We start from the raw sequence: 17632 nt of genomic DNA, 5'->3' as shown, positions 1-17632 counted from the left end.
GAACTTTATCTTTTGTGCCAACATCTCCTTGCTGCTCTGGGAGAATGCAAAGCTATCCCGGCGACTGATAGATTATTGGGAATGTCCTGCATTTTCCATCTGTTAAGACATCTTTTCTTCAGCATGTCATGTTTCCTTTTGTATATGCTCACATAGTGCAGTGTTTTATTCTGCTTAAAGCTGAACTTAGTCACTGTTCCTGAATGGTTTCTCCAACATGACTCACATACGGAAAAAAATGTAAAAAGAACACAAGTAATGAAATGTGTGTGTATATATATATATATAAAGACAACATACATATTAAGCTGTATAGTTGAGATTTGAGCTAGAATGTTTTGTAATTTCACACTGCTGCTGTACACTTCTATATGAAAATTATATAAGCTGTTTAAAAAAGTCTTTGTTGTGTACTCATAATTTAAACCCAGAAATCCTACTCCCCACTAAGTATTAATAATACAAGAAAATACATGAATATAGAATATGCACACATCAGTGCTCAATCATTTGTGTTCATTGCAGCCCATTGCATTCTTTGTCTATACATGATCTATTTACATTGGAAGCTCTTAGGGGAAAGGTACCTTGGCCAAGATTTTTTAAAAGTAACTAGCAATGCTGGGTGCTGATCCTTAGAGGACAAATGATCTGTGAAGTGCTTAGCACACAACTGGTTCTATAGAAGTAATAAGATTCTGACTCACTCTCTCATTTTATTGTTTAGCAAGCCAAAAATATCACTTAATTTTTTCATTTGAATTTTCTGCCAAATAATTTGTGAAATATTATAAATCCCCAGGTGAATGAAAGGGTCTGATAAGTAATCGGTGAAATCCTGGTGGGTATCATCATTTTATGATGGTGACACAGCCACTTATTCATATGTGATTTCTAAATTACAGTTTGATACAAATCTTTTCTTTAAAGTTAGTCTCAGTTCCAAAGAAAGAAAGAAAGGATTTGAAGGCATTTAACATTATTTTAGTTCATTGAGACAAAAAGAAAGACTTGAAAAATGTTTTGGCTTTCAGTCAAAGCTGTGTTTAATAGAAACCGAGTACAGACACAGATGTCCCAAACTAATTTATTATCATTAATTTACTCTATAGTGGTCTAGGGAGTTAGCAGATTAATGCAATATAACTTGTAAAATAAGTTTTCACTTTTGGGACCTAAAGCTTTTATCTAACCCTCACTTGACAAAATCTAACATATATTGTAAAGTCAGGTTGTACAATACAGTAGGTCCCAAAGCAATGCAATAGCTTTTCCTTGTATACAAGCGCTAAAGCAAGGTTTAAAAATGGTAGTTGTATAAAAACCCAGTGAGATCATCCATCCCAGATGTGAATGCAGAGGGGACCATTTATGCACAGATCTCCCAGCTGTCCTGGGAAAGAGAGCAGAGGTGATGACTTTCTGAGTTCCTAAGGGGTGCTCAACCCCTGCTCTGCCCCAGACCCTGCCCCCACTCCACCCCATCCACCAAGCCTCCACCCCTACCCCGCCTCTTTCCGCCCCCACGGAACAGATGATCGCGGAGGGTGAGAGGTGCTTGGAGGGACTGAGAGGTGCTTGGAGGGACTGAGAGGAGCTGATCTGCAGGGCAGAGTGGGGGTGGGAGGGTTCGGGGGGAGGAGCAGATTCATGGGGCTGCCGGTGGGTGCTGAGCACACACTATTTTTTTCCCATGGGTGCTCCAGCCCCGGAACATCCACAGAGTTGGTGCCTATGAAGAGAGGGATCATCCAATTGTGTGGCACTGCCCACCCTCCTCCAAGCCCTGTGGAAGGTGTTCTGTTGATCCAGTGTCTGTGTAGAGAGTAGGGAACAGACTGCACAGGTCAAGGGAAGGAATGGACTGGCCAGACACACAATGTCTCCTCTCCAGCCCTGGGGAGAATGCCCAGAAAAGATACCTGGGAGAGAAGGAGGGGCAGTCACCCAATGAAAAGGTCTCCATAAGAGGATCCTTGGAGAGTTCCTTCCTCAGAGCCACCTTCCATAGGTTTTTCCATGGAAAGGGACGATCTGATCCCTGATCTTTACAGTTGGGATTTAATCACTTACTAGCCTCTGGACAAGCTGCTGTCCTGCACTTAAATACACTGACTGATCAAAAGTGGATCACAAATGATCAAAGGTGGAGAATGAATACTGGCCTCAGTCTTCTTGTTAACGCTGCCAGCTGGCAATATAATTGGATAATGTCTGTCTGGCCAGCCTCTTTGCCCTGGTCTACACTACACAGTTAGCTCGACATAAGGCAGTTTATGTCGACCTAACTATGTCAGTGTAGACACTAGAGCCTTGCTCCCTAATACATACGCCGTAGTACACAGACATAATAAATCTGCCTCCACGAGAGGGATAGGGCTGATTTTGGTGCAGTTAGGGTTACTTACATCAGCCTTTGGCTGTCATTCTTGCCATGCTGGAGCCGTGAAATTGACAAGAAAGTCCTCCCCACTCTCAGCCCAGCTGCTGCTGGGCTCCTTGCTGAGAACCCGCTGGGAGCCCGGGCAGCTGCCCCACTCCCAGTGAGGAGTGGGCAGACAAGAGCCCAGATGGCTGTGCCGCTCCAGGTGGGGAGCATGGAGCCGAGAGTCGGGGGAGACGGGGGGCACACTGGGTCTCCCAGTGGAGAGCAGGGAACAGAGAATGGGGGGGCAGCCGGCGTGGAGCTGGGAGCCCACTGGGGAGCAGCAAGCGGAGCTCAGAGCCCAGCAGCTCCTCACACTGCCCTTCTTAGGTAGGTGAAAACGCTCCTGGTGAGGACACATATCACCTATATTAGGTTGACTTAAGTTTTTAGCACTGACATGCCCTTTGTTACATTCTTCCTCAAGTTCTGCTCAGCAACCTACACCCCAGACTGCTCTTTGAGAGGAGTTCATACAGTTAATTATGTATAGCCAAAATTTATTGGGACAACCATATATTCATGCTGGACAAACACCTTTAACATTCAGCTTTTGCCTGGACAACTCAGCTTAAAAAAAAAAAAAAGTCTGGCGTAAATCTACAAATCCTTTTGAATTTACACAGTGCCTTCAGCACACAGCTCTACTAGGGAATCACTTCAGAGCTGTGTAGTTAAAACAATCCAAAAGGAAGAACTAAAAGAAGTCAAAGGAAGGAAAATCATTTTTAAGAGCAGCCATATGTCAGACAGCCTTAGGGCCGTATTTAATTTAAGAATCATCATAATATTTCTACCAAGTTTCCAGGAGCAAGTCTCTTGATCTGGATACTGCTAATGATTTTTCCCATGGACTTAGTTCATAGAAACACAACTTGCTTTATGAGTCATAAAATCAGAGAAGATGGAGTTGAAAATGAGCTCTTAGGTCATCCTATCTACTTGCCAGTATAGGATGTTTCCCTCTTATACAAAAGTCAAAAATAAGCATTTATTAAAAACTGGAAAATGAAAACTTTTAAAAAATAAATAAAAGTAGTGGAGAAAGAGCCTTTTGTGACTTGGCTCTATGCACTACGATAATTTTACAAGAAACACTGCATAGATATACATATTCAGAAAGGCAGATTTTTTTTTTAAAACCAGACACAATTCTGAACTAATTTGTACCTGCAGTTACCACACATGGAAATCTGGTATTTACATATGCAAATTGACTAGTAAACAAATAATTGGCCATTTCCATGCACAATCATTGTAATCAAGTACCCATAAAGTACATAATTGTGCAAGCATTTCAGGATCCACATCTGAGAAATTTGGTTTTGTACATATCTATGCAGACATGCACTCACAGTAGTACGTGGCATATTATTCACACGTTTACACATCACAAATACTTAATTAAAAAAATCCAGGCAATAATGAATATATGCTTTTACATCCCTGGACATCTGTACTTTTCTACTTGACAAAAATAGCTTAAAATCACATTACGTGTTCTTGTTTCACCTTTTGCCCATCCTCTGCACATAAATTAAGGAGGCAGCCAGCTTCCATTATAAAGCCCTAATACGACACCTCTATAACTTTGTGTCAAAAATGTTTGACCAAATAATCTCTGAAGACAAGAGAGCACATTTCTGCAAAGTTTGGAGACAGTTTGTTGATCTGTGTTTGGTTCGGGTTTTTTTAAGTTAAAGCTCATTAAAAATTATCCTGGTTTGAATTTTGACCTTTGTCTTAAATTTATTCTTAGCTCAAAAATGGCTTGTTGCCGCTTTTTTAAACTTTCCATACAGTGGAAAACTATATTTGATGACTATAAAGTAATTATATTGTAAGTATAAAACAAAGCTAGTAACAATTTTTGTTGTTGATAGGTTTAGACTTAATTCTGCACCTATTAATTTCTATGGGAGTTAAGAGCTTTGTCTTGTTCCCATTAATGTTAGAGCTTGTCTACATTACCCGCAGGATCAACGAGCAGCGATCGATCCAGCGGGGGTCAATTTATCACGTCTAGTGAAGACACGATAAATCGACTGCCGAGTGCTCTCTCGTCGACTCTGGTACTCCACTGAAGTGAGAGGCTCAGGCGGAGTTGATGGGGGAGTGTCAGCTGTCGATTCACCACTGTGAAGACACTGCGGTGAGTAGATCTAAGTACCTCAACTTCAACTACGTTATTCACGTAGTGGGAAATGTTAGCCATTGATTTCTGTTGGAGCAGGACTGGGTTCTGTGTGTGAAAATGTTGCCCTCTATTGATTGATTTCCACTTAAGGTATGTCTACACTTATGGCAGGGTGTATAGGCATTGCATGCCTGGACAGTGAGGCACGTCTTAGGCAAGCAGGGTGCCCTATACACATGAACCCTCAGACTATATACACTCCGTGGCTCTCTAGCTGCCAAAGCAATACCTCTGAAGTCTACACTGCTATTTTTTATACTCCTTGCTGCCAGAGCCTTTCCTTGCTGCTTCCCCACTGTCAGAGACTTTCACTGCCATGGGTAGCTACACACTGTAGTGACAAGTGTGGACACAGCCTGCCTTTCACTGTGACATGTAACTACATATACTCTGTGCGCTGCTGCAAGCATAGACAAGATCTTAGAAAGACCATCAAGGTATTTATATAAGAAGTAGCTCATAGAGGTATTCCTTTGGCTCAAGTGGTAGAGGCTTGTAGTTTTAGTCCTGAAGGATCGGGGTTCAAGGATCAACTGTGCAGGTGTGAGTTGATTTATTGTGAAAAGGGGATAACCTTTCCAAAGTTAATGTTGCAACCACAGCCCCATTATAAGGCTGATTTTGCATTCTTGTAATTCTGAAGGCAGGTGAAAAAAAGAAAAGAAAAGACCATAACAAGTTCCTCATGTTTTCAAATATTTAGGGTTAATACTCATTGGTAACCAGAACAATTAAAATTTTGTATTAGGATTACTACCTTAAGTCTGCCCCAGCAGAGGTGTCAGCCTGCTATTGTGAAAAGTAAAATATGAGAATTGACATTTTTCTGTCTGATCCTTGGGTACAAGACCAATGCTTGGGAGAGATTACTGGTCTTGAAAGCACTCTTAGTAGTGTGCCTGCCCAAGTGTTTCTAGCCCTGGCAGGATGCGAGATACTGCACCTTAAAATCGTATTATTTTGATTACCATCTTGGGTTTTATTCCCCCCTTAAATTTCAACTTGATGTTTGCAGCCAATATATCACAAGCCACTAGAGTTAGAGATAAGAGACACTCTCAAGTCAAATTTGACCCTCAATTTAAATGTCGTAAAAATAGGTTTTTACAACATACAAAACAAATAAAAAAAAGTCCATCCCTTAAGACGACCAGAAACAGTACCATGACTCTAAAGATTTCCGATAAAAATATAACCCCCTTCCCCAAACATTTTTATTTAGGCCCCAATTCAGCAAATCCTTGCAATAGGTATAGCACATTGGGCAAGGCTATTTGCACGTCAATGAAAATGCAACCTTAGGCTATGTATGAGCATATGTAAGGCTAAGCACCAGGGACAAGCCTCCAGAATGGGCACTGATATGCCTCCCATGTTACCTGCAAGTGTACAGAGTTTGAAAAAAAAGTGTAAAGGAAAATGGGCATATCTGAGGGACCCTGGGGAAGGGCGTGCTCATGAGGCAGTTAGCTATGTCCTGATCCCGCAGACACTTATGCATGTATATAATTTTACTTGTGTCAATAAAGTTTTGAACTATTGTTTCCTTTTTAAGTTGCAACCTGATTGTGAACTATTTATTTTTAAGCATGGCAGGCCTCAAGATACTGGAACTTACATCTTTCATGATCCCCTCAGTCCAGCAGTGCTTCTTTTGATACTGGTCCAGGTCTGAACATAGCAAAGCCCTGACCTTGGAACAGTGTGATTTTCAATCCCTGCAACACATGGCGTGTACTACAAAGAACCTGTTAAAATATGTTTATGTAGATAGCAGTAATACAAGCTATTTTTGTACAGATGACTGCATTTGATCTAATTGATTCAACAAATCCAAAGTGCCATAAACACAAAGAGTGAGAGAGAGTATAGAAAAATAAGGTATGGTTCAGTACTGCCTCAATTGTCTGAATGTTATGAGAGACACTGAATAGAATTAGACAGTGGAGGGAATTTTCAGCCTAATTAATAAAAATCAGGTGACATGACACAGTTTAGGAAAACTGAGGTTTACCCATAAGCCTGTTATAACGTGTGCTCTGGGTAGCATCTCTTCACTGCATTGACTGGGGCTGGATTAGGCCCATATAGTCAAACAGTTTGCTGCATTTTAGTCATCTATCTAAAGAGTATTGCAGATATCAAATATATGTAACAGTTGCTGCAATTCAAGAAACTCTTGATTGGATATCAAACTATAGTATTTAGTAGCAAATGTTCTGTTCTTTTATATACAACAGATTATCTGGCAATAATGGGAGTTATGTGTCTCTATCAAAACAAAATTTGACCCTTTAGTACTATGTGCATAAAACTTCCTTGTTCGTATTACTCATCTTATATGTTTGACTTCCCTATGACAAATTGAAATTGCATACAAAAAGGCTTTTACATGTGTTTGAGTTGTGAAGATACATATGTAAGCTTCAGTAGGGATGATTTCTTTACTTCCTCCCTTAAATATAAAACCTTATTAAATATTAACTATTATACCAACTGAGCAATTGATCTAAACCAGCAGGTAGATCAGCAGAATGATATTGTTTCTTAGAACTCTATCAGACACATATTCAAAAAACCCAAGGCCGACTTGATGGCTGTAAAATCTGAACATAGCCAGGTGACTGTGCATGCAGATCTGGTATTTGCATATACAAATACCTGTTTTGCATGCACAGTTGGTGGTTTTCTACAGATATTTCTCAGGAACCATGTATACACCAATTCAAAAAAACAAAACAAAACATCAGCACCACACAAAAAAGAAAAGATCCTCTGTGTTTCAAAGGCTGGTCTCAAAACCTAAAAACCCAGTGACCTAATCTTCAATACATTAGTCTAGCTGCAAATGCTGATTTACACCTGCTGAGGATCTAGTCCATAATTGCAGGCAACTATTAAGAATAAAAGGCAGCTGAAAGCCTGAGAGTTTTCTAACCTACTATATTTATCCATTTGAACCTCAATGTTCTTCCAACACACAGTAAATAACCCTGGCTTACAAGGATCACCCCCTAGTGGGTGTTCGGTTCTTTCTGTTCCCCTCTCCTGGGATGACTTCTCTTAAGCAACAGTTAGAACCTATGCCAAATGTGCAGAGGGAACAAAAGAAGGAAACCACAAACCTCAATTTACATCAGGGCATTTTGATAAAAAATATGAAAATTCTACATGAAGGTTCGTGACTGAGGTTAATTATTGCCCATGGTAATAAGCAGAGCACATGTTGCACAAGCATCTGATGACTGTACATCTGTTTTTTCCAAAAACTGTACTTGTGTGAAATTTGTGGATTTGTCCCTACAGACATCAAATCTTTCATCTTCTAGTCATACTTAATGCTTTAAAATTTTTTGGCAAAAACGACTGTCTGTGAAAATGTGTGCCCCAGTGGAGTAAATTCCATCTGTCTGTTTGAAGGGCTGTTTTTAACAATAATACAGTTTTCCTAAGTTATAAACCAGCATGAGGCACAATAAACTATATACAAGAACAGCGGTTGTCATCTTCCTGATTTTTTTAATTTTTTTTTGCTGTTGTCTGCCAACTTTGAAAAGTTAGACTAATGGCATCTTGGGTTCTAAAGTTAAAAATCTTTTGACCATCTGAAAGTCAATGTGACCAGGAAATGCTGCATAATGTACATTCTGTCCTCTTTTTACTCAATATCCCTTCGGTCTTATGTACTATACAAATCATACCTGAGTTTGTTGCCTTCAAGTGCAGAGCACTTCAAATACTTTTTTGAACAACAGAACACACTCGTGCAGAACTAAGCTCTAGAGAGGCATATTTAAAATCATTAGTGGATAGCCTTAGCTCAAAGTACATCTATTGCTCCCAATGAATCTTGTATTTTGCTGCATTTAATTTGACAGGTGATGAACCCCTGTTCTAATATGGAATCTCACACCTGCATTAACATTGTTGCCAGATCACTTACTTCTGGGTTCTCGAGGTCCATCCACCGTTATCTTGATGGCTCTGTGATACGTGGCTACTTGCGGAGGATTTGTAAAGACTGTGATGGTTAGGGTGAAGCTCTTCCCTGCAACAGGAAAGCACATTACTCTCTTACTGATAATTACAATACAACATGCACTGAGAGAATTTGTATCTGTCGTTTTCAACAGCTCGAAAACACATCATATTTTACTCTCTATATATTATATATGTGCCCATACAGTGCAGCATTTCACATGCACTTCAGGGCAATCCAAGGCTGTGTATATTTCATACATGGCTACTGCTCCAAGCATGTATAACGAATTGATTTACATTTAATGTTATTTATACTTTGTAAAATACAGTTTACAGCTGGACAGTTATATTTTAAATTATCCACACTACCACTTACAAATTATCTATGTTTGTTAAGGGTGTTAGTTCACAGAACCCTATAAATTATGGCTGAGTTCCAAAGCTGCCTAAGAAATCTGAACACACAATTCCCATTAAATCAAAGGGATGTTCAAGTTCTCTAGAAAGCGTTGATAATCCCATGGTAGATGGTTCAAGCTAGTGTTTCATCAGTTCTACAGAATAAAGAGGAATCCTTTAAAATACAGAGAAATCTACTACCATAGCTCCAAGAAATTATAGAGACAAGATAAAAATGATCTCTATAGTTTGTCTGAAGGGAATTAAAGAGTTCCATGAAGACATAACAGAGATCTGATTGTTCTGGATTTCCTCCACTTCCTCCCCCTTGTTTTAAACCTGGACAAGAATATTTTATACAAACTCAGCTTTTTTTATTTTATCCCTTTGTGGGTAAAAACTTGCTTCCTGGCTTTCTATGAAAAGTTTTGCTAAGATATTATGATGGGTTTCATTATAATTCAAAGGGAAGACTTTTCAGATATAGTATGTGCATGCCATAGTTCTGAGTTTTGAAAATTAGTCGTTTGGTGGTACAAATGGAGATAAGAAATTATGATATAGGCCCTCATGATTATAATGTATTTAAATATTTCTGCTTCTGTTTTGGTGCAAACTCCTTTTACTCTCATTTGTAAACTACTACTCCTACTTGCCTAGTGTCCTTCAGATTATTTAGTTATTGAATGTGTGGCATATTGACCATGTAAAGCACTGTATAAATATTAATTATTACTTTGGCATTTACAGAAATAAAAGGCTGACAGCACTACCTGTAGCCAATTTTAGTAGAGTTATCTGAATGTCATGGGGGACATGGATAATCATAGAATTTTCAAAAAACACGGCCCTAATTTTGACAATGGGGAGTTTCAGATAATTGAAGTTATACTTGCATAGGCATGTGTTGTACAAACTTTCCCACACACCTCTACAGAAAGCACCTCATTACTGGTCTCCAACATTCCTGTCAACCAAGTCTCAGGGTTCTTCTGATGAAAGCTTCCCATTGTTATAGTTTGCTTTGTTTACCTAGATGTAGGTATACATCCACGTGTGATGAGAATAAGACAGTTTCACTTTCAATAGTATCTGAATTCAGTTCTTATCTAGGTATCGGTATAGCCCTCAGCACTAATATCTGAGCACTTCATAATCATTAATGGTTTCTGTCCTCACAATGTCCCTGTGAATTAGGATGGAGCAGTAAAGCACAGGTTAAATAAGGGCTTGTTTACACAGTGCAGCAATGCGCGCTACAGGGGTGTGAATTCTAGAGCACACCAATGTGTTGTGCACTAACTGGCCCATGTAGATCCTGCTGACGTGCACTAAAAGTTCCCTACTGCATGCTAATGTAGTTCCTTTCCAAACAGTAGTACATTAATGTGCCCTAGGGAACTTTCAGTGCACACCAGCAGGGTCTACATGGCCAGTTAGTGCACAGTGTGTTGATGTGCTTTAGAATTTGCACCCCTCTAGTGTACATTGCTACAAGCCCTAAGTGTCTCAGCCAATGCCACACAAGTCTGTATCTCAGTCGGGAATTAAAACTCAATTCTTCTGCATACCAGTCCTGTGCCTTCCTAATACCCTTCCAACCTCTGCTGAAAAGTAGCACCAGGTATCTGGAGGAGCTGTAAAGGTGGCATAAAGGCCACCTTTGATCCATGCCTCAAGACCGTTGACCCCTGGCTTGGGTCCACTCAGCCAATGTGTTTTCGACATTTTCTAAACACCAACTTGTATGACAGATCATAACAATTATGTTGCCAATACTCAGACTTTTCTATGAAGGATCAAAAATAACTACTATTAAAAACTCCCCAAGAAAATTAACACCCAAAACATGAGATTTTAACTAATATTAAAGGGACATAATCGAGCCAAAAACATATCCTGCTTCTTTAAGAAAATATTTTATGTACTGTTATTATAAATAGCACCTAAAATGCCTATAACTGAAAGAGATTAGAGACAAATAATACTTTTCTATTTATTAATCTATTTCTAGCTACAATATTTCTAGTTTATTTACTTGGGACATTTGATAGCACTTAATGGGGCATTTTCACTGTTTCCCTAACACACTCAATCAGTTCCCCTGTTGTTTCTGTAGGATTTTCACACAGCACAAGGAGCGAGAAAAATATTTTTAATGGTTAAATGTGATTGTAAAATTTAAAAAAATTATCATAGAGAATCAGGGCCAAGTGCAATATTTATAACTGCTTTAAAGATATTCTTCAAAACTTATTAGATTTCAAAATGATAGTGCCTGTTGTGACACAATTTGGCAAAAGCAGGAAGACACTCCGCTTACCTTTTACTGTTTATAGAAGTCTACTCATTAACCACATGTTGGTTAACCACAGGACTACATAACCATATGCCTAAGTAGTCTTCTGGCCATTTTGTTTAATTTGCATTTAGTTTACTCATTACACATGTAATAACTATATGTCTGGTTGATTCAGGTAAAATTAACTAGAAATGTATCCAACCTAATTTTACGTGAATTAATCAGACATATAGTTAATACATGTGCATAGAGATCATAGGATGAATGCACACCCAAACTTTCCCCTTCAATCTGTGCATTAGCATGCAGCCTAAATCTGTGATCTCATTTTTTCCTAGATACACATGTGCCTATTATACACAGAGATGTATACAAACACACGTGATCTGTCAAAACTGGTTATTAAATTTTGGTTCAAAAGTAATATCAGATTAGTTTCTTGATAAATGACAGTCAGATTTCCCCAGTACACAGCACTTTGTTAGCTAATGGGAAGAGATGAGACCCCTGTTTTAAACCATACACAAAGCACAAATGGAAAGACTATGCACAAATGGACTAGAGATCATGCACACACAATATGTGGTAATTAAAATGGGAAATTACTGTGCATATGTAGGCGTATTGGGTGAGAATAGTGAAATGATCTCATATGAGGTCATAGAATTTCAGGGTTGGAAGGGAATGCAGGTGGTCATCTAGTCCAACCCCTTGCTCAAAGCAGGACTAATCCCCAGGCAGATTTTTTTTTACCCCAGTTCCCTAAATGGCCCCCTCAAGGATTGAATTTACAACCCTGGGTTTAGCAGGCCAATGCCCAAACCGCTGAGTGAGCCCTCCCTCCAACCCCCTTTCTTTAATACTGCTAATGAGCAAGATTTAGAGACTGCCACTTCCTCTGTAATTATCCATGGCAGCTCCTAACATCAAGGATGCAGCAGCTCTTGGTCCCAAGGATAAAACTTTCAGGAGCCTGGGGCTTTTTCAACAGAGGGCCCTTGGCTTTGGAATATACTCCCAGCAACAACAAGATAAGCCCAAGTCTTGCATCTTTAAAGGTACAGTACAAGATTCACTGTTTCAGTCAATCAGATCTGTCCCCAGTATTAGGGTAGCACAACAGCCTAGCAATGTTTCTCCTGCAAGATCCCCACCATGATTCACTTGAAAAAACAATTTAACACAGGGAAGAGAACTAGTTGTATTTCTGGACAGGCAATAAGTAACACTTAATTTTGTATACGGTGCCTAGATACTTCGTTGATGGCTGCATTAGAAACTACACAGGAATGCTCTCTAGAGCCACTGGTGATTAAAATGTTAAAGGAAAAGATAGATTTAAAAAATCTTCTAAAAATCATAGCTTGATGGTCCAGTGATAGTGCACTGCTCTGCCAGACAGGCATCTATACTTGTGTCCTGCGCTCAGTCATTTCCAGTCTGACAGGGACTGGAAATGCAGTGAGAACCAGGGAAAAGTGAGACACTTAAAGTGCCCTCCCTGTGCACCTTCTGGATGATGCTTGACATAGTGTTGAAGGGCTCTTCAGGGAGCTGCATTCCATCCTCTTCAGCTGGAGAGGGGTTTGCTGTAATCTGGGGCCTTTGCAGCTTTTGAGAGGGAATGAAGTCAAGGTGGGAAAATAGCGAATCCCAGACAACAACCTAGTAACATGCAAAGAGGTTTTGTATATTGCATTAGTCATCCCTGAGAGATGTAATTAAAAGAATGAGATGGCTCTATGCATGGGAGGCATTTTTTAGAATGTGTGTGGATGCAAAGCAGCACACCTAGGCAAACTACAGAGAATGGCAAACAGAAAGTAGCACAGAAGACATGTGGCCAGCAGGGCTCACCAGATGTTATTAAAGGATGGTTTTCTGTCTTCTCATGTGTGTTGTGGTTGTGGAAGAGAAATAAGTGGGGGAGATGAGAGAAGAACTTTAGAGATTACAGACCATATTATAAGTGCCCCATTCCGTTTTGATTCAGTCTTTTCTCAGGCAAAACTCCCAGCTCAATCCATGGGGTGGGGAGGGAGTGTCTGAATGAGGATTGGACAAAAATGTAGTAAAAGCTTCAGGACTGGACCAATAAGGTGTGGAAGGGAAAAAAAGGAAGAGAAGCTGATGATATGGTTACAATAGCTATATGCTGCCTTAGGATTTCTTTTGTCATAGAATATTATTGGTTTTCTTAAGTAATTATAATGCATTATTTTAACAAACTGGAAAAGAAGCAAAAATGGGAAAGGAGCCAAGAATGTTTGTGCTGACAAGGCCAAGCAATATGGATGGAAAAATATGAAATGTAATGCAAAAATACACACTACAACACAGATGATATTATGGCTAATTCCATGATGTCTGAGAGAGGTTTCCACATTGTAGTAAGAGAAATTATGGTACAATAGTTTCTGCTACTACTTTTTCATACTTACGTGTTCATCTGATTTTATTAAACTGTGCTAAATGATTATTGCTATATATCTTTCAAACGTCTCATGACACTTCCCTAGGTATCTGCCAAAGTGCCAATGTAAAGATGTCTACTATTTTTTTTTATAATGTGTGTGGCTGTATGTACATGCAATATATACACACATACGAACATGCGTGCACGCGCACACACACACAACATTAACAACTATACATTAGGGAAACATTTTGTTACTCTTGATTGAGTAATAGCTTGCTACTTGAATAATCTCATTGAAATTGATGGGATGAGTCAGAGTAGTAGAACTGACCCTTAGTATCTGTTGCTTAGTGCATGGTTTGTTTTTTTAAATGCTTCACCTAATTGTGTGACAGTCTAGAAAAAACTAAACAAGGTAAAATTCTGTCCTCAGATGTCTGTCTTGTTCCTGTTGTCTTCAGTGGCAGGTTCAGACAATTAAGGACACAACTTTGCCAATGGCATTTCATTCAGTGGGCATCTCATAGGAGAACAATTATAGTTAAAGTAGAAGATATTAAAGAGTTAACTTTTGTTAACCATTATCACATAGATGCCACAGACAGCTATTATTTCAAGCACAAGAGAAACTACAGTAACTTCATATACTACTATGTAGTACCTGTTGTCAAATACAGAATTTTTAATGGTGACCACTGCACTATAAGCCAAATTTGACAACGAGAGCACAATGGGTATGCCTGCAAAACAGTGTACAAATGATTATTTCCACCTAGAAACCAAATAACTGTGTGCACAAACAGGTAGTTGCATGTACAACAGGCCAGTTCTTTTTTCACATGAAAATAGAGGCCTGTGTGTGTGAAATGTGGGATTTTGGAGATGCAGCTGTTGCACCCTTCCAGCCAAGTGATCCCATCAACTTAACCTTATGGCTATATTCTGCAACATTTCTACTGGATAGTTCCAAGTGTCTCATTGCACAAAGTTCTTACTTCTACATTTACCCGTATAAGGTAAAATCCTGTCCCCAATTAAATTAATAGATGTTTTGCTATTGACTTCAGTAGGGTCAGGATTTCACCCATAGGGCCAAATACTGCCCTTCCTTTGCTGCCCCAAATAAGAACCACCAAATTTAATCCACTGTGTGATAAGATTCTGAATCATCTGAATACTAATGGCTCAGCAACACAGACACTAGTAATTTGGGTGCAACTCAGCTACTGGCTTCCACTCTTTGCTTTCATTTCTGTTCCCTGCAGCACTCCATAACTCTGGAGCTGGAAGGTGTAGATTCCAGTTTACAGAGTCAGACCCATGCTAGTTCTGATCAAGTTAGGAGGCTAAAAATATAGTGCAGCTCAAGTAGTGATAGGGGCTAGCTGCCCTGAGTATGCACCCGGGTCTCACATGGGAATGTACTTGTGGGGGCTAGCTCATCGCACCACTGCAGCTACACCCCTTATTTTAGTATGCTAGCTCAGAGCTAGTGTGGCTTTGTCTCCTCAAGTGGAATTTATACCTTTCATAATTTTCCTGCATGTTGAATTAGATGGAGTTTCTCAACATTTTTCAGAATATGTGTGGTGGCAGGGAGAGGGTGTATTTGGATTGAAACAATCTTCACTTTATTATTTTGTGAATCATAAATAGGTGTGTTTACCTCACTCTATTAGAAGCATGGTGTGTATATTAAGTCACTGAATTCCAAAAGTGAAATTAAGTGATATCAACCTTTTTTGGGTCCTAGAATCCAATCTACCTTAAAAAACATTACACATATGGTGAGGATTTTCATTAATCCTATGTTTTAAGAAAGCCATCCCTCTACAAAGAATTTTTTTTAAATGCACAATTTTGACATAAAATATTAAAACGAATAGATCCAGATCTTGGGGCCAGTCAGAAGCTGGTTCAGCCCCCAGGACAACTTAGAGCAGACACAAAGGTCTAAAAATATGCCTGGCTCTCCACGCTCCCTGGGGCTATTCTGGCAGACAGGTATTGCTGGTGTACAACAGTGCTCTGGCCACAGCATCAGCCATGCCCCCGGTGCTACCACAGCTATACACTACCTGAGGAATCCTCTTACACTGGCAAATCCCCAGGTAGCCAGTTAAAATTGATATTTTGTTTTTACCCTTTGCCCTGCCTGCAGAAGCAGAGTTGATAATCTGTCCTAGTATGTGAATGCCTCCTCTTTTCTTCAGAAAGAAGTAGACTAGTATCCCTGAGCAGTACACATTCCAACTAGCATAACTGAGGATGCTAGCATACAGACAATAAATGGGACATGGTGAACTCAAATATCAAATTTCTGTCTGAACACTTTTTTATGTATTACTGTAACAACTATTGCCTTAGGTTTGATCCTGCAATTCTTGGAAGAGCAATCCTTGCTGACAAGAATAAGGATTACTCATGTGAGTAAGAGCTGCACGACTGGGCCCTCTGATTATGAACAGTGACAGATTTTCTCTCTATATATTTTTCAGTTGTTTACTTTTTCATGTGACAGTGTTTTATGTAGAGTCAGTTTCATTTCTGCATTGATGGTCAGTTTCACTTCCCAGTCTCAGGCACTAGCATGATGCCACCCTTCTCCTTCACTGCTCGGGGAGTCCCTATGCCCAAGTTTTCCCTGCCATTCTGAGAATGTGTGTCACAGTGCAGATGGTGCTGCTGTTCCATTGTTTGCCTGGCAGAGACTTGATAACCCTTTTCCCACTTAATAATTGAGATTATTCACTTATCAGTTTTTAAATATTGATGTTTTAAATAAATGTGAATTCCATAGAGCTTAATTTCGTTCTGATTTTTAAAAAATGTAAATCTTGCTTATATTTTATGAATTTTGGAACAGGACAAGTGAATTGACTAAATCAATTGGTCTCTACATGACCAATGCACGATTTCCGCACTTGTCTAGATACCAAATGGTGGTTGTTAGTAGACCCCGGCTGGCTCTACTATCACCATGATCTCAGAAACCTCCCTCCTGCCATCCTGGATTCAGACCCATAGGCCTCATACATAATCTCCTCCCTTTTGCTCAGTTACTTCCTGATACATGTCTTCCCTCTTGATTTGTCTGCATACTAACATCCTTAGTTATGCTAGCTGGATAAAGTCCACAGCCACTTATCAGGCAGGAGGCAGTGGGAGGAAAGAAGTGTAACACGAAGTAACGAAGCAAAAGGGAGGAGATTATGCATGAGGTCTACAGATCTGGGACCAGGGAAGCAAGAGGGAGGTCTCTGAGAACACGGTGATAGTAGAATAATTATCTTACATTGAATCACTGATTACCTATGGAGATTACATCAACATCAGCAGTACTCTCCCCCACAAAAAAATCAATATATCTGGAGATGATATCATGGCATTGGTCAAGTTCATAGGTCATAGTTTATTGGGGGTAACTGCAGGAACTTGGCCAGCTGCGTATATTTGTACATTAACATCTTTAATTTTATGTGTTTCAACTTTTAAACATTCCAGCAGTGTGGTGTAGTATAGTGTAGTGTAGTGTAAGTTGGAAGGAAGAATGATGTTGGAAACTAGAAAAAAAAAAAAAAAAGAAATATATTTCATCCTGCCCTAAGAAACAGCAGATCCACTTTATAGGGAATGTTGTATGGGAATGCTTTGTTAGGCGGGAGGTCTGCAGATCAAGTTTTCCGCGTGAATTAAAGCATTTGATTAAAAGACTGAAAAAAGAGCTCTTAATGGAGAAGCCAAGCAGCCTTGAACTGTAAGTAGAGCTGCTGCAGCGCCTCTATAAAATTCTTAGGACCATGGGTGGAGACAATAATTACAGTACAGGAAGAATGAGATGCTGTTTGGTGCCCAACTTGCGTGGCACAGTGGCAGTACAAAGGGATTATACAGCTTTATTGCTAAAAT

General features: G+C 39.5%; 1 protein-coding gene across 3 annotated transcripts in view; it reads right to left on the bottom strand.

Moving 5' to 3' along the window:
- RUNX1 (RUNX family transcription factor 1) overlaps positions 1-17632 on the bottom strand; it is a 229720-nt gene that overhangs the window by 52673 nt on the left and 159415 nt on the right. For all 3 annotated transcript variants that reach the window (XM_039482700.1, XM_039482719.1, XM_039482710.1), the window contains one exon: positions 8566-8670. In XM_039482700.1, the coding sequence (XP_039338634.1) occupies positions 8566-8670 (105 nt within the window). The remainder of the gene's footprint in view (positions 1-8565; positions 8671-17632) is intronic.

This window comes from Mauremys reevesii, linkage group 1 (genome assembly GCF_016161935.1).
Source record: "Mauremys reevesii isolate NIE-2019 linkage group 1, ASM1616193v1, whole genome shotgun sequence".
NCBI classification, from domain to species: Eukaryota; Metazoa; Chordata; order Testudines; family Geoemydidae; genus Mauremys; species Mauremys reevesii.
This window is presented reverse-complemented; position numbering and strand designations above follow the sequence as displayed.